The following is a 17,808-nucleotide window of genomic DNA, read 5'->3' as shown; positions in this document are numbered from 1 at the left end:
TTGCAGAGCACGTGGGTGGATTCTGGCCCAAGAACAATATAGGACTGATAAAGAGGAACAAGTATCAGACTGGCAGCCCTGTGTCAGTGGACGAGGGCTTGTTTTGAAGCCTGCATGTCACATTGGAGTTGTGTTTGTCTTCACCCACGCATAGCGAGACAGAAGGACAATACAGGAGGCCATTTACCAGAAAATAACAGGGAAGTGAGTGTAAGCCATTCTTGTTTTCAACACGCTACCAGACCACATTACAGACTGCCAAAGGATCTTTTTACTGTGGTAAAAATAAATCAAAAAGGCGCTGAGACATAATAAGTATTGTCAAGTGCTGAATAAAACCACATCATTAAAGTATAACACAGATGCCACATGACCTTTTCGCCCCCTTTTTTCCCTGTTATTCATCCGTTCCACTGTACTATTAAACCCTGTATAGGCTCATATATACGGCTTAAGGAGTGCCTTATACCTATACATCTGCTGTAAATCACAAACCCACAAAATAAATACGCTGCATGTAATGTGCTTTTATTGCTGCAATCGACGACTGTCCCTCTAACGCCAACGTGTTTGCTTAAAGGAATACTCATACATTTTAGCAAATACGACGTTTGACCAACTTCATGTTGTGCAATGAAGTGATTGGTAACACATGTGATTTCAGCGTGACGAGGGACTGAAGCCGCTGTCGCCGTAGGGAACCAATCATGTAGATTTTTAAACTTCTCTCAGGACATTCCCTTTAAAGGACATTTTTTTTTTTTTTTTTCTTCACCAGGAGTTTTGCTGTTGCTCTGCGGGCCCTCTGTGGGAGCTTGTGGTGGTGGCTTGAGGACGCTCAGGGCTGTGGGGGTTGTTGTCAGGGTGGGCCAGTCTCCCACAGGGGGGAGGTCAAGTCATTTCCTGCTCTGAGAGACCTCCGTCCCTCACAGCTGTCAGTGCAGTCAGAAACCCACCTTCCACATCTGTAGCGAACCACCCCCACCCCCCTCGCTTTTAAAATGAAAAAAAGATGTGGGAGATTGCTCTGAACATTAAACATGGGGCCTTCTGGTTGTGAGATGTTCTGACGCAGATAGCAATATCAGATATGGAACTGATACTGCTAAAAATATCGGATTGGGTATCGGTGATGTCAGTTTATGCGCAAAGTATTGGTTAATAATTGTGGTTAACTTTTACATCACCAAAAGTAAATTCTTCTGCACCGCTCTATACACTTGCCTTAACAGGAAGCTGGCATTAGGCCTAAAACACTGGCTTGGAGCATCGGTAATTACCTCAGTCTACACTTGCCACTTTATTAGGTACACCCAAATAGCTAATCACATGGCTGCAGTTCAATGCATTTAGTCATGTAGAGGTGATCAACACAACTTGAAGTTCAAACGGAGCATCAGAATGAGGAAGAAAGAAAGTGACTTTGAACGTGGTATGGTTGTTGGTGCCAGACGGGCTGGTCTGAGAATTTCAGGAACGCACAACCATCTCTAGGGTTTGCAGAGGATGGTGCGAAACAGAGAAAATATCCAGTGAGCGGCAGTTGTGTGGACGAAAATGTCTTGTGGATGTGAGAGGTCAGAGGACAATGAGCAGACTGGTTGGAGATGATACAAAGGCAACAGTAACTCAAACAACCACTGGTTACAACCAAAGAATGTAGAATACCATCTCTGAACACACAACACGTCAAACCTTGAAGAAGATGGGCTACAGCAGCAGAAGACCACGTCAGGGGCCACTCCTGTCAGCTAAGAACAGGAAAGTGAGACTACAGTTCACATAGGCTCACTAACACTGGACAATAGAAGATCGGAAAAATGTTGCCTGGTTTGACGAGTCTTGATTTCAGCTGCGACATTCAGATGTCAGGGTCAGAATTTGGTGTAAACAACATGAAAGCATGGATCCATCCTGCCTTGTATCAGCTGTTTAGGCTGGCTGATGGTGTGGGGGATATTTTCTTGGCACACTTTGGGCCCCTTAGTACAAACTGAGCATGGTTTAAATGCCACAGCCTACCTGAGTATTGTTGCTGACCATGTCCATCCCTTTATGACCACAGTGGACCATCTTCTGACGGCTACTTCCAGCAGGATAATGCACCATGTCACAAAGCTCATATCATCTCAAACTGGTTTCTGGAACATGACAATGAGTTCACTGTACTCCAACAGCTTCCAAAGTCACCAGATCTCAATCCAACAGAGCACCTTTGTGATGTGGAGATTTGCATCATAGATGTGCAGCCGACAAATCTACAGTAACTGTGTGATCATATCATCTGAATATGGGCCAAAATCTGAGGAATGTTTCCAACACCTTGTTGAACGTATGCCATGAAGAACTGAGGCTGTTCTGAAGGAAAAAGCCGGTCCAACGTTTTACTAGCAAGGTGTACCTAATAAAGTGGCCAGTGGGTGTATGCGCAAACTGATACCAGTATTGTAAAGTATTACCAAATTACTGACTAATTTTACATTATCTTCTTTCTGCCGCTCTCTTTGCACACACTTGGAGCGAACAGCAAATTGCTCTTGTGCATTTTGGAGTGGAAAAGAAGAACTGATTTCCATTTGGTGTACATCTGGAAATATTTCACACAGGAAAATCCCACCAGTAAACATTTGGGTTACTACCATGCAGCAGTTTTGAGGTGTGGCTCCAGTGTTGCCCATTTCAACACCAGCTATCGATGACGAACTGGAACAGCAAACGTTGGAAACCATGTTCAACTAGACTGTTGACTGTGGCTGCAGTTAAACCATTTTTTTTTTTTACCATTTTGACCATTTTAAACACACTAGTGTGAGATTTCTACTCGCTATCAAGAAATAGCGATGTTTAGTTCTGCATCGGGAAGGAAAAAGTTGTATATTTACACCGCTTGGTCTTTAATGACATCAGTTTGGTTAATGAAACATACAAGGTTAAATCAGGAAATAATAGTGAGTATAAGCTGATAAGAAACCGCAGCAATGAGGGCACACGTTGTTAAGAAGTTTTACATCTTTCCAGAAAATGTTGCAGAGAACAGAAAACGTCTGAAATCGGGGATTAATCCTGGATGATTAATGTCTCAGGTGATGTGTGTCAGCGCAGCGGTCCTTCAACGACATCCCGAGCTGGAAGAGGAAATGAAGGAAGTAGGTGTTAACATATGTTTTCTGTGGTAGATGCATTTGTGGAGGTCGATGTGCTGACACGGTGACACAGGGAATTCTCTTATAGAGGAACCAGCTGTGTACAAACATGTAATAGTAATTAGAGGCCAGACCTCAGACATACAAGCCTGCTGCTGGTTTCAAAGTCACGGTTGACCTGTCTTATGTTTGAGTTTCACATTCCTGTTAATATCAGTACTGTTGTTCCAGTGAGTCGATGTCAGCAGCTGTATTAGCTAAAATAAACATGCGCGACAGCTGCGTTTATGATACATATACAAGTGTAAAATACAGGTAAAAGTGTTACAATCACTCCAGGTCTAAGCATTTAAACTCCATTCATAAAAACTGCGAGTTCCTCATGTGGGTGAAATTGTCGTCATCCACATCTGCACGTAGTTTTTAGTAAATAAGGAAACAATCCTTACGCAATCTCCCTGATCTGGTTTACTGCATTTCGTTGTTACCACCCACTACTTCCTTCAAACCAACATGGAAAATAAATGATAATTTCGGAGTGGAATGTCTGTGATTAATCTCTGAATCTATAACGTTCATTAAGGCCTCATCACCGCTTTGGGCAACCTAAAGCTGCGTGCGATTCAATGCGTATTTTTTAATTTAACCGTTTTGCGGCGGGGTTTGACAAGTCGGAGGCGTCAGGAAGGAACCAGGGCTCCTCAAATGTCTGAGTGGGCTTCCTACCACGGCCTTTGACCTCGTCTTGCGAGGAGACGGCTCAGTTATCAAAGGGCCAACAGTCATCGGGAGGAAGAGGGGGACGATCTGAAAGAGTGATGTTGTGCTACCTTTGATGGTTCAGGAAGTTCACCAAGAGCCAGGAGAAAATTTCTGTTAAATCTATCGTAATACAAAAATTCTTCTTCTATTTTTTTTTTTGTGTATTGCTTATGTTCCCTGTGAATCAAAATGTAGCTGCTCGATTGTAAAAAAACAAGTTTTTTTTCCCAGGGTAACAGCAGAGAAAAACAAAAGAGAGGCAAGCAAAGTGACGGAGGAAGTGGAAAGGATCATAGTGATTTACACGCTGTGACATCTGATTTCATGGTGATGGCTTCGATGAAAGGCAGAGATCCGAGCATGAAAAGAGCAATTCTTTGCCTAGGATACAGAACTGGAGAGGCCTGGGCGGTTTCCCTGCCCGTGAATTCAGACCTCAGTGTGGGCAGAGGGTGTTCAGGCCCAGTGGGAGGACTTCCGCAGCTCTGTGAAGTTGATCAATAAAAGTTTCAGTTGAAAGGAGAAAGAGTAAGAAAGAAGGCTTCACACAATTCATGGATTAAAAAAAAAACAAACAAAAACAAAAACAGATAGTGACTTATTTTATTTCAGTCTTCAGTTGTAAAAAGTGTTTGTTCGCTCATCAGGACAAACTGTTCGCCACTTTGGTTGAAGACATGATACACTGTCAATATTTTCGCAGCTCCCTTCTGGGGTCAAAGTCTTTTTGAATCACCACACACGACATGAACCTTTAGGAGGGCAGCGGAAATTAGTCACGTTTAGTAATGCCGTTGTTGCACCGCTGATTATTTACTCTGTGAGTGAACGTCACAAGCCTATTGTGAAGATTAATGGGGGGTAAACAAAGAGGCCATCCGAGGGCCACGGGTTTCCTCAGAAAAGCATGGCATGATCCCTCATTAGTCTGGCTTCTTCCCACAAAATAGCTCAGAGTCCTGAGGCATGACAAACTCAGCCTTCCTTTTTTCATTTTACTCACCCAGTCTCTCCTCCCACTCCAGTCCTCCTCCTTTTTTCCTTCCCTCACCTTACTTACTCTCGCTCCATCATTTCCTGTTGAGTCACCGGCAGAGCGCCGCGTTTTATAGTTTACGGCCTCCCTCTTTGCCTTCCTCCTCCACTTCCTAGTCCGCAGATGCCTTGTCTTGTAAGGGAGTAAAGCGCGCGTGACGCCACACAGTAACAGCCTCCCCAGCAGAAATTAAACGCAGAAAAAGCATTTGGCGGAGCGCAAGAAAAGTCAAAGCAGACGTAGGAGTCTCTTCCTGGCAACGTGTGTGAATCACACAGGATCACAGGATTATTAGCTCTGCAGACAAATCTCCACCTCACTCGTTACAACATGCCATCAGCAACTGGAGGAAAATAGAGCTTCGGGCAAAAAAGAGAAGAGAATAAAAAAAAAAAATAAGATGTGATCACTGAGTTTAATTACTTCCCCTGAAAATCCTTTTTTTTTTTTTTTTTTTTATTATTGTTAGCTGGTATTTGCAGACGTAGCCTGGCTAAGTGGGAGGAAGTGATGGTTTAGTGAGGTAAAGGGATTGTGTTAAACATGCCTGTATGTGAGGGAGGATTGAGGGCAGGGCTGTGAGAAACGAAAGGGCTCTGTGGTGGACGAGTTGAGTCATTCAGAAATACAGCTGCTGACTCAGTTTGCAAACTCGTCTCCGGGAGCACGTCGCCGGTCTGTGCGGCATTTTGTACGTTTACGTGTGTGTGTGTATGTGTGTGTGTCTTGCCTGCCCTTGTGTGGATTAAAAAGGCTTCATCAAGAAAGAATAAAGAAAACTCCTCCAGGTTGATTTTATCACTCTGAAAAGGAGAGCGGAGAAAATGATGCACTTGTGGTTTGCTTAGTATTACCAGGCAGATTACATCAAATGGAAAAATTAAGCTTTGCCCGAAGGAGTGTCTGCTCACGCCGCTGCTGTAATCCCATTCTGGCACCGGGTCAAGGTTTTTTCTGTGATTCAATCATTTCGTCAGTATTCTCTACACACCCTCTTGCCACAGTAGTCTTACAACTGCAACGGGCCAATCGCTAAATAGTCCATCTGGGGAGTATGGACTATGGGACACAATCCAGAATTAGTCATCGTGGATGTGTTGCAAGGTCCAGGAATGGTGTGCTGTTGTTGACAGTATTGTTTCAGGGTAGGACGCCTGGCTCCACGATGGAAAGAGATTTACTGATAAAGTTTTATCTCATGTAATGTGAAGCACCTTGCTTTGATTGACTGATTTACACGCCACTTGAATCTGGAGTAAGCGGCAAAACGTGCTCAGTTGCCCCTTGATTATATAACGATAATCATTAAGTTGTTTTGTTTGATTCTCAGAAGACTTAGAGTTATGAATTAAACCTCTCAAGTACAAAGGTGACGTGCACTTTTTTATTTACAAAAAGCGAGGTCTTATTATATTATATTTTTAATACTTAACATTTTAAACTAATAAAGATCGAATTATTATTATTAACAACAACAATAATACATTTAATTTACATAATTTAATTTGATGTAACTGAACACTAGCTGTTAGCTAACGTCTCGCTTGCATTAGCTATTGCGGCTAGCTTAGAATTCAAAATAACGGCTAACGTTTATCAACGTTATCTTAGTTATAAATAATAAACACACGAGTTTTATATATTTCTGTCTTCATCTGCACCTACATAGACCGATATTCTTTAACGTGTCTGTATCTAAAGGTAACAAATTCACTCAATAAACGTTATCTTAGTAGTAGTTAGCTAGTAGCTAACGCCAGGCTAACGCAAGACCAGCTATCAGCTTTTATCACGAGTTCATTTATTTATCCTGTTACGCAATTTCACTACTTCTCAGTACCTCATGACTTGTGTTAGGCTTCAGTCAATAATATGAACAGTTAGAGTGAGACTTGTTATCGTGTTGGTATATTAGAAGTCTTTTTTAATTACGTTCATCAGCGTTGGGACAGCTCACCATGAGTCACCGATCATCTGCGGCCAGAAGTCAATCATTTATGGATTTCTGTAAGTTATAATTCAGTTTATTTATATATATATAGCATCAATAACAATATACTTTTTACAGCAGGTCATTTTATCACTTAGTTTACACACATTTTTAAGTCCCCCCAATCCAAAAAGCTAAGTATCTAGCCATTTATGGAAATGAATTGCACCATAACTAGTCAAACAAGTTTCTGATGGGTTTTACTCAGAGTTCCCTATTTAAACCTCAAACAAGCTTCGATCTTCTCAGATAAGTGGCAAAACTTATCTTTAAAAAAACAAATAAATAACTCAAGTCCAGTTGCTTCTTTTGGATATTACCATGACCTGCATGACCCTTCGCAGACAAATTCCCCAATCCTATTTTTTAGTTTATTTATAGTTCACAGATTGATAATGAAAATAAGCTGTCGTCTGGTAACAAACCCTCTTGACAACATTTCCCACAGCAACATGACATAACATCCTGTATGATTGCTGTGTGACTGACGCATCAACGATGATAGAAAATACCTCTGTTTTAAGTCACCAATTAAAGTAGTAGGTCATGCAGTTGTTATGAAAGAGCACATAACCAGAGCCTATTCTTGGTACAGCTGAAACGGAGCTGAACAAACTGCAGCGCCAGTATCTCAGAGCAGAGGCAGCCAACAGGGCGTACATGAAGAAAACCAAAGTCATCCTCAACAGAGACCAGTGAGTCGACTCTTTGATTTCCTCTCAGTTATTAATTCATTGAATTGCACATTAATCAACACTGGTGTGTTAAGGCATCAGTGTAAATGCGCTGGACCTCGCACAAATATTAAATTTCAGTCGTAGTCCCAAGACACGAAGACTTGAAGAGTTTTGTGATTCAGAGACATTTTACGCAAGTTGGATCATGTTATATGTCCATGGAAAATGTAAATATGACAGCATGTAGATTAGAGGGGGGAGTCATATGCGCTTTATTACTCAACATTAAATCTATACTGTCATCTTTACTTTAGTGTCTTTGTTACCACTGAGTCAAAAAAGAACAATGGTTAGATTGAAGAGAAAAACTAAGATCAGCAAACTATGTCAGTCTATAGCACCTTATAGATATCCAAACTTTGAGTTTGTTCGTGTCCCTTTTGCTTCAGGCGAGAGATCCAGAGGCTTCAGGATGAACATGAGGAGCTTACACGCAGTCTCAGAGGGTCCCATGGTTGTTCCACCCATCAGGCTGATGCTCAAAATGCCTTGTTGGCCTCTGGAGACAGACTAGATGTGGAGCTGGAGGCTGAAAAGGCCAAAGTGGTGTCTCTGAAAAGCCAAGTAATGCGTTTTTCTTGTTCGGTACTGCCGCAGAGTGAATTCCTTCTTGATTTTCTTACTGGACTCCGCTTGGTGATTTTGTTTTCAGATCCTGGAATGGGAAAAGAAGCTGGCCGGACTGAGGGGTGATAGGTCATCCACAAGCGGCAGCTGCAAACCTGATGACAGACGCTTACTAAAACCCACACGCCTAATTGAAAACAAACTTCACAGGGTGTGTGTTCCACATAGAAACTGCTTTATTATGAAGTCACGTTCATTCATTTTCACCTAGCTCTGCTTTACTCCTTTACTTATTTGTTGCTCTCACCCCACTGTGACATCTGTTTATAGTAAACCCAAACATTTTCTACTCTAGGGACGGAAAAACTTGAGTAAGTTGATGACCAGGAATGGAGAGCTTAGAGAGGAGCTGAAGACACTTCAGGTGGAGAAGAAGCATTTCCTACGTGTTAAATCCCTGCTGGAAAAGGTGGATTCACTCGACATCATGAGGGAGGTTTTGCGATGAGAGGAGCCACATTCTGCCGATGATTAGAATTGATTTTGTTGTGTTCAGGGAATAAGTGACAAATAATAAGCCGGTGAAAATTCCCTTAAAAGGGAATATTTTGAGACTAAAAGCTATTAACTTTGTGTTATCTCATCCAGGAGCTGCATGCGATTCACAAGGATGTTTGTAACCTGATGACTAAATACAATGAAGCCTTTAATGTCAGGTAAACGGCACAGCAGAAACCAGAGTCCTATAATGCCCTTTTTTTAAAAAATAAATAAATAAATAAAAAGAGAGAGAAGAACAGCATGATATTAGACTTAATTTTCTAACATCACTTGGTGAAGTCATACTTCAATGTGTCCGTTTACTCTTTCTATATATTTTCCATCGCTGAAAGTGGAAAATACTTCCACAACACAGTGCTATTCATTGTGTATGTTTATGGCTCCCTCTAGTGGGAAGAACAAAGAAAAACTGAAGATAATGAAGGAGCAGAATGACAAAGATGTGACTCAGTTCATCAGACAAAGGATCAGCCTGGAGCGAGAAATCTCCCATTACTGCAACTTTGAGCGCTTCATGCACATGAAGGTGTCTGCAAACATCAACCAAGACATCGACCACAGAGAAGGTCTCTATATGTTTATATATATATATATATATATATATATATATATATATATATATATATATCCCAATCAGAAGTAAACGACATTGATCATCTCGTGTCAATTCAGTGTTCTGCTGGGAAACGTTTGGACCTGACATTTGGATGTGGATGTTACTCAGACTCTGGGTTGTTATAGGTAAAATAAGGACCTCATTGTGTTTGGGTTTCACTTCACATTTTTTGTTGCAGCGGAGAAGTTGAAGCTGCTGGAGTCTAAGGCATGGGGAGTGGGGGATTTTCAGAGGGCTATCACAGAAATGCTAAAAGAAACAGAAGAAAATGACCTGGACAAGCTGGTGCAGGACTTCATACAAAGTAAGTCCTCTTGAGACATGAAACTGGTTCAGTCGAGTTTGTGTGTTTTAGCAGCAGCTGAAATACATTGTGATGTGTTTCCATCAGCGGAGAAGCAGAACTATACGTTACTGAACTTCATCAACAGACAGTGCAGCGAAGCGGAGGCCATTCGAAGCCAGATCTCTCAGGTCAGCGCTCTCCGTGCGTAATGAAGCACGAGGAAGCAGAGGTGAGGAAATCAAAGCGTCATCGTCGACTTGTGTCTTCCATTGTGTGACAGCTTGGCAGTCGGAGAGAGGTCTGTGAGGTCGAAGAGCGGCGGCGGCAGGAACAGCATCGAGCATTTCTCCGGACCGTTTCCACCGAGCAAAAGGCTGTTGAGCAGCAGCTGGCAGCTCATCAGCAGCACACCGAGCGGCTTGAAAAGCTCTTAGATCAGGTCAAAGAAGGTACAGTACAGAAGACTTTCATCATTACACTTTTTAGTGAAGATAACAAAAATGAGAATAGAATAGAAAATGTAGCATATTTACAGTAAATACAGAATACCATTATATCCTGACATTTCTCACCGTTACACTGCTACTCTGTCCTGGACTCTCTCTGGACTCCATTGAGAAAGTGGGTGAGTGGAGGATGTTGGACAAAAACGGACTAAACATCGATGCTGCAAGAAGGAACACTATCGTCCTTCATCCCAGCTGCCGTCAGGCTGTACAACATCAGCCTGAGTTAACAATAACTCATAACTGAGACTGTCTTTTGAACCGTTTTGTTCTTTTTACAGATTTTTTTGCACAATAATCTGCTTTTTTGCACACCCTACTTTGCACTAATTATCAATGTCCATGTTCACTGATTCTAGCAATTATATTCCTTTTTTTTTTTTTAGCATTTTTGAATTTCCTGCGCTGTATATTCTTGTATATTTTGTACATTCTTTCAGAATTGGTACTGTCTTTTTATTGTTTTTTTTTTTGTGTATATATGTCGTACCTAATTCTGCACTACTATGACAAGATAATTTCCCATACGTGGGATAAATAAATGTTGTCTTATGTCTTACACTGACAGCTGAGAGATAAGAGAGGATAATGCACTTAAAAATATATATAGATATATAAATATATGTCTCACTTTCGACAGCCGTCAGCACAATGCTTCAGCTCAGCTTCGACAGCTCAGTGATCTGCGATGAGTTGGGCTCTGCTGATGGAGTCCTGGACGACAACATCGCACAGTGCCTGAGGATGCTGGAGGACAAACTCATTGAGCTTTTCACCCTTCAGTCCTACCTTCACTTCCAGCAGAAACTCAGCCAGTGGGTAAGTGGACATGAGACTCTTTGGTAGTGGAGTGTTGAGATAAAGACACACGTAATGTATTTTTTTTTCTTTTTATTTTTTAAGGCTTTTACAGTGTTGTGAAAACCTAAAATTCTAAACATTATTAAAACAGTTAAAATTAACATTTGAGGATAGAAATTAATAAAAATCATCACATATTAATGCATTTTATCTCCTCCAGGACACTGACAGCCTCTGCACCATCGCTGCCCAGCTCCTGGGAATAACCTCCCAAGGAGTCAAAGTGACCACCGCCGCAGCACCTTGGTAGGTAATCACAGAATACTCAAGGATCTGATATCTAATACGTCTCAGACAGACAGAAATGCTCATATGAATGTACAATCTCTGTGACACGTCAGCCTCGATTCAGATTCGACGGAGTCAGTTCTGCTCGAGGCAAAGAGTCCAATGAGTAGAGAGGAGCTACTAACGCTGATCGACAAGAGGGTGAGTCTGACTTCTGATTAAATAAGATTGATTTCTTAAGATTAAAAGTAAAACAGACCCAATTAACCTGTCAACATGTCAGACTTTATAGCGCCAGACTTAAGTTGTATTGTGTGAACTGTCAAGACCAGACAAAAAGGAGGCTTTTCTGTCATGTATCCTTCAGATTCAGAGCAGAAAGACGACAAACTGAGCTTGAGTTTACAGTTGGAGCATCTTTGTGGAGCCTTCACGAAACCACTAAACAAGCCTGTGATGTGCTTAAAACAAACCCCACTGTTACCTGCTTGGTGTAATAAGTGTAATGTTTTAGATTTAGGCTCGTATGCAGTGTTACGTCGCTTTGTTCTCAGATAGTGGCACTGATAAGTTCAATAAATGATTTTGAGTTAATTAAGCCTCTCCACCTCCAATGATTGTTTCCATAGCGTCGTAGCAGCATTTCAAGAAGCTGATCAGAGTCATAGATCATTTGGCCTGAATATCTGCAAGAAGATTACTCAAATATTATAACAAGATGCTTTCATTCACCTTTCAGTCACAGACCGTACTCAAGACCAGGCTTTTCGTTCGTCACCATGATGTTCTGTAGCCTTCTAGCTGTGTTTGGCATCACCGCAGTACACCACCCTGCCCTCCAGTCGCGAACGCTCGGCTTCAAACACCATTAAGTGGCTCTGTAGCGTCTCCTCAGGACCCGATCGAATCCTGGACGGATCGTTGTTCTTCAGAAACAAACAAGCGCCAAAACATTAAGTATAAGTCATTTATAAAAGGTTGCGTTTAAAATAAAAGCAAAAGTCAAGCAAAAAAATAAATCGCAATAGAGTTATGGTATTCAGTATAAGCTACTATCTCCTCCACATTCCAGTTTAATCACCATCTTTTTGACAAACACTGAACCATCATGAAGGTAGATTTAATGTAGGACTTTTACATTAGAATATATATCATATACATTATATATCAATAACATAAAAACACTCACTGCCACAGCAGAAATAAAGGCCTCTATAAGGTGATAGTCTGCACCACCGTGCCCTCCCATGCCAAAGTGTTTGAGACTGTCACTGCTTGCTGTGTGCTTCGTGGACCTCTGGGTCAGGAAGTCGAACACATGTATCACGTGGCCGTCGTACGACAGCTCCCCCTGTGAAGACACACTTCCATCTCAGAAGCAGCTTCGTTCAACATGCAGCGCATCACAATATGCACGATATGCAAATACAAAAGCGTGATATTTCTGTTTCATTTGTTTGATTGGGTTCTCTTTGACTCAGGACTCGTTTGAAAATCTTCTGATGCCTTCAGTCATTTTTTTTTTTGCACATTTAAGACTGTTTTGGATGCATTAATCAGCAGCTAGGAGAGTGGTTCTATGAATTCACTGTCTCTAGTGTTCAGGAAGGATGAAACAGAACCAAGTTTCTGATTCCCCACATAATAAAAGAGCATTTTAATATTTGTATTTTTCTGCCATCCATGTTCCTTGCAGTCCTACCTTGCTGCCACAGATGGTTGTTTTTCTCTTGCAAATCTCCTCCGTGAACGCCACCATGGTGAAAGATGCTGTCAAGCCGCCTTCAAACTCCATGTTTACAACCTGTGCAAACAGAACAGAGCGTTGTATTCATGCAGCGCTTCTCTGCGGATCCACCCATTCGCTCTCATATTCACACACCAGCGCCGATGGCAGCAACTGGTGGTGGTGTTTTGTGGACAACCTGCTCTACCTACAGAGCCACGGCCGCTCGCTTTTAAGAACTATTTCTGAGAATGCTTTAAAAGAGCAACAGAGTTTAAATGTGTGACAATTCAATGAACCCTGTGGCTTACTAACAATAAATAACATGACATGATGTTGTTGTGGGTCCTTTTGGAAGGAGTGAAACAGTCTTTGATAAATTACTTTGTACAAATTACTTATTCTGACCTGAATAAGTTTCTCATTCAGTTCAACGAGAAGGTGTGACCAAACTTTTGACTGGTATGTTAATTATATGTACTGGTACATGCCTGATAGAAAGAACCAAATGTAACAGAACAGGGCAGCACTTTATATCACGTCACAAGAGATTAATTAGCAGAAAGGGAACATTTTCATTCGTGCCTGCCAACACGAATTGTTGTCTATCGACAGGATTTATCAATACCAACCACGCAAGCCTTCATACTTGTGTTCCTGTTAATACGTGCTCGACAGGTTTGAGTCTGAAGCACAGACGGGAAGTGAACAATGGTCAATTTAGAACTGGAAACCTCAGTGCACTCGATGACTCCTGCAACATGCATTCTGCCCTTCCCCATGTAAAACGGGTGGGGCAAGAACACATACAGGTGCGCTTTGTTGCAGCTCGCATGTGGGCATGTGTGGCATTGTTACGACAAAAAGCTTCAGCAACGTCACAGCGCAAAGCCTTCTCCAGCACGTCCCAAAGTGGTATTTGGTATTTGAACTGTACTTTGAGGACAGTACTTTGAATTGGAATAAAACTTTGGCAGAGGCTGATGACGTTTCATAATAACACTAGATAATAACACATTTGCACACTGAAGTCTCCACTGGGTGACACTACACACTGGTCCTTGTAGAGCCTGTGTGAAAGTGTTGTGAAGCCAGTGTCTTCTAACCTGGTTGCTGCAGACATCATTGTCGCACTCATAGACACAGCGGCCATACGGTCCGGTCCTCAGCGCCTCGGTTACCGATTCGATGTCGGGGAATGAGTCTGGGCATATGACTGACACAGGCCAGCCGGTGTTCCCCTAAAACACAAGTACACATATGAAAATGTGTCGAGGAGGGGAACAGTTACGCTGAGAGTTTGTGTAGTACGTAACCTGTGAACATCTCTCGTACCTGTTTCACTCTGTCCAGGTAGATTTTGCGTGCCGAGTACGGGCAGTCTCTTTCTACTGAGCAGTCGAGGCAGCGATCTGCAGCACCTGTTGGCTGACAAAGAAAGAAACTGTCATTTTTTTTTTAAAACTACAGAGCACCATACAGCCTCAACACATTTCTCCCTGTAGGCGACACTGGATTGGTTTTGTAAAAGACGGCCGAACAGACTCCACATACCTTGTGTTCTTTTCGGAAGTGGCTGACAGAACCAAATGATGACACTTTCACGCACCTGCCGAGAACGAAACACAGAAGATACACAGCGAACGTCTTAATCCGTAGCCCAGTTAAACCAACATCTTGATTCTCTTAATGTCAGAAGCCTCGTTGGAGTGAACATCAGCCGGGAGCTGACTGCTGTCTCCCGTCATACGGCTTTACCTGCGCGCTCCCGCCCAGTGATGTATTAAATCAATGTCATGGCACGACTTGGCCAAAAGAGCAAAAGAGCTCTCTGCTTCATTCCTCCAGTTCCCTCGAACGAACGAGTGAGCAAAGTGATAAAACCCGACCTGGAACAAGATGCGGTGATATGTTTTTAGGAATACACTAAATCTAATCAAATAATGATTATTATAATATCTGAATTATCACTTATAAAAAGCAGTTGGATATTTTTAAGTCCCACTATTTTCTTTAAGACAAAAGGACGTGGTACAAGTTCTTCATATCAAGACTGATAATAGAAATTAAAAGAAATTGCATTGATATTAATATGCAATAATTATCTTCTGCATATGGGCTTATTTATGTTGTCATGTTATATAACCTATAATTACTACCCAACCCATATGTAATAGTTGAACCCTGGTCTATACAAATTAACAATATGTAAATATTGTCAATATAGTCTTTGAATTCTTACCGGCTCCAAGTGCTGAATATGGATCACGTCGCCTACTGCGCCCGCATCTATGAGCTCCTAGGAAAATAACATAATATTAATTTTAAATGCAAAACAAGATGAAGTCCCACTATGGATTTACTTCACCACTTGTCCATCTATGAGGAAACAGGGCTGTAATATTTCACTGTGTTTCTGATTTAAATGAGACACCAACATATCCTTAGGTTTTTAAGTACTGAAAGGGCTGAAACTGTCATATTTGAACCCAAAACCAAGATGAAAGTGTTCACCTTTATCTTACGGATGACCGGATCATATCGTAGAACGTGACCCACAGAAAGCATCACTCCACTCTGAGTGCAAGCCTCCACAATCTCTGTGCAGTCTTCTGCTGTTGTCTGAAGGCGTTTGAACACATTGGTGCAGGAGGAAGGCGTGCGGTCAAACGGAAAGAATAAAAATCATACTATAACCTGATGGAAAATACTGCTGACACATGTTATTTGTTATATAAACTGTTATTTATCTGAAGCAATGTAAATCTATAGCACTCACAGCCATCGGTTTCTCCAGAAGGACATGGTAGCCCTTCTTCGCAAAGGCCACTGCAGGCTCCTGTGGAGCAATCAGACAGAAAATAATGACAGTATATATACAAACACAACTCACTGAGCCATAACATTATGACTATTATATTAGTTATATGACTGATTATGACATTATGAGTATAATTATATGTATATTCATGTTTTACTCATAAAACAGCCCTAAGGCATCAAGGCATGATCTCTACTAGACCTCTAAGGGTGTGTGGTCGTATATGGTTGTAAACTTGGGCCTTGTTCATCCACCACATCTCAGAGATGATGGATTGGATTGAGATCTGGGGCAAGTCAGATGAACTTGTTGTTGTCTTCCTCAAACCATCCTTTCTTCTGTGAAAGAGTGAACTGCCTTCAAGGTTTATACTGTTTACAGGAAAGGTTGTACATAGTCTGGTTGTACATAGGTGGACCCAAGGTCTCCCAGCAGAACATGGTCCAAAGCATCAACACTTGCCTGTCACATGTCGTATCCTGCACCTCCTAACTATCCTGACTCTTAGCAGAAACAGCATTAAATTCTAACTGTTTAATTACACCACACGGGCCAACCTCATGTCTCTACGGTCAGTTCACCTCTTTTCCTTCCTTGCACCACGTCTAACAGATCACCTGACCATAACATTGTTATGGCTGGCCGGTGTATATTATACGTTTACCTTATGAAGGCGGTCTGGAGTGCAAACTAACACCGCATCTGCAAACTTCTCCCGTTCAACCATGCAGTGCCAGTCTATTTAGGAAAAACGGGAAGATTCACTAAGAGGCTTTTATGACCCATGAATCGTGATTTTTTTCTTTAATGCAGACGCTCACCTTCGAATGTGTTTTCATCAGTGATCTTGTGTTGTTTTTGAAGTTTAGTGCGTGCAAATTTCCTTGGATCAGCCACTGCAACAACCTGAGAAAATGAATCAGTGAGATGGAAAAAAGCAAGTGATGTGTTAGACACATGCAATTATTTGGGATGTTACCTCGCAAAGGGGAAAGTATTAAAAAATGATCTTTCAAGATACTTTAAGTTAATTTCAATCGGTATCAACACAATAAACTGACTGCTTTATCTGCTTGTACTGTGACATTAACAGGTCTGTTACACTTCTCTTGTCATTGTTATGTTGACAAATGGACACCAAGGACTCTGTCCATCAATCTGCCTCTTCTCACCTTCATGCGATCAGGGTGAACGGACGCAAACTGGGAGTAGATCTCCCCCCTACAGCCTGCTCCCACCACTATAACACTGACAGGAGAAGTCATTCTGTCCACCTGTGAACTATTGCACAAACAAAAGCTTGTAAACGCACGAGTTAATCATCACTTAGGAATCGGAGGCAATTACGTGTATAGTTCCTGATTGGGATTCCCTCTAAAATTACCACTTCTATATTCTACCACTTCACTTAAAACTGGACTACATCAACAATTTGAACACTAACGACTCTAGCTTATAGTATATGAGAGAAAGCAGCCTGTTTATTTGAGTCACCCTTTCTCTTTATATTTGTTTATGTAGGGATCCTCGTACCTGGTCTGTCCCATACACCTGTCACTGCCTTCTGCCTCCCTCCCGCTTTGTGTAGACACGAACACAAAATCCCAGTTCAATCGAGCTGAGACAGCGACTACAAAAGCGGAGGTTGGCTTCTTCGTACAAGAAAATGAACCAAGAAACAGCCGGACATGAGTTTCCTGACGCCCTCTGTCTGCACGGTGCACGAAATCCTTCTGCTGCATTCACTTCGCCTCGTAAAGTGGGGCCTTATTACCAAAAAAATGTCTTATTACAAAACGAAAGGCAAAATACACCTGTACAAACTCGGCCATCTTCGTATATAAAGGTGTCGGTGAATTATACCGTAACAGGTGGAGTTTTAACGCAAAACTGTAAAACATTTCCGTTTAACCACCGGGAGAAACGTATTGCGTATCACGTCTCATTCAAACTGACTTTTTTTTTTTT

At 41.7% G+C, this 17,808-nt stretch overlaps 2 protein-coding genes across 3 annotated transcripts; one reads left to right on the top strand and one right to left on the bottom strand.

The window, feature by feature from the left end:
• Nucleotides 1-6,702: 6,702 nt before the first annotated feature.
• LOC125021951 (outer dynein arm-docking complex subunit 1-like) lies at nt 6,703-12,169 on the top strand. 2 transcript variants are annotated; one of them, XM_047608161.1, is made up of 14 exons: nt 6,703-6,948; nt 7,527-7,626; nt 8,058-8,232; nt 8,321-8,446; nt 8,591-8,704; nt 8,884-8,951; nt 9,187-9,362; nt 9,591-9,716; nt 9,804-9,886; nt 9,979-10,147; nt 10,845-11,023; nt 11,226-11,311; nt 11,407-11,494; nt 12,033-12,169. In XM_047608161.1, exons 1-14 carry the CDS (start codon nt 6,900-6,902, stop codon nt 12,084-12,086), a joined length of 1,593 nt encoding a protein of 530 aa, XP_047464117.1. In that variant the 5' UTR covers nt 6,703-6,899; the 3' UTR covers nt 12,087-12,169. The 2 variants fall into 2 exon arrangements, with proteins under 2 accessions (XP_047464117.1, XP_047464127.1); XM_047608171.1 differs by lacking the exon at nt 12,033-12,169 and adding an exon at nt 11,661-11,887 and having other exon boundaries at nt 6,704-6,948.
• On the bottom strand, nt 11,439-17,722 carry zgc:154075 (uncharacterized protein LOC556929 homolog). The gene is made up of 14 exons (XM_047608183.1): nt 17,374-17,722; nt 17,013-17,121; nt 16,662-16,746; nt 16,505-16,578; nt 15,799-15,858; nt 15,534-15,641; nt 15,262-15,318; nt 14,778-14,908; nt 14,574-14,628; nt 14,355-14,447; nt 14,126-14,260; nt 12,996-13,097; nt 12,483-12,644; nt 11,439-12,219 (listed from the first exon to the last, which is right to left on the bottom strand). The coding sequence occupies exons 1-14, from the start codon at nt 17,580-17,582 to the stop codon at nt 12,091-12,093; spliced, it is 1,509 nt and encodes a 502-aa protein (XP_047464139.1). The 5' UTR covers nt 17,583-17,722; the 3' UTR covers nt 11,439-12,090.
• Between the last annotated feature and the right edge of the window lie 86 nt (nt 17,723-17,808).

This window comes from Mugil cephalus, chromosome 1 (assembly GCF_022458985.1).
Source record: "Mugil cephalus isolate CIBA_MC_2020 chromosome 1, CIBA_Mcephalus_1.1, whole genome shotgun sequence".
Taxonomy (NCBI): domain Eukaryota; kingdom Metazoa; phylum Chordata; class Actinopteri; order Mugiliformes; family Mugilidae; genus Mugil; species Mugil cephalus.
Note: the sequence above shows the minus strand (reverse complement) of the source record. Positions and strands in the feature narration are given on the sequence as shown.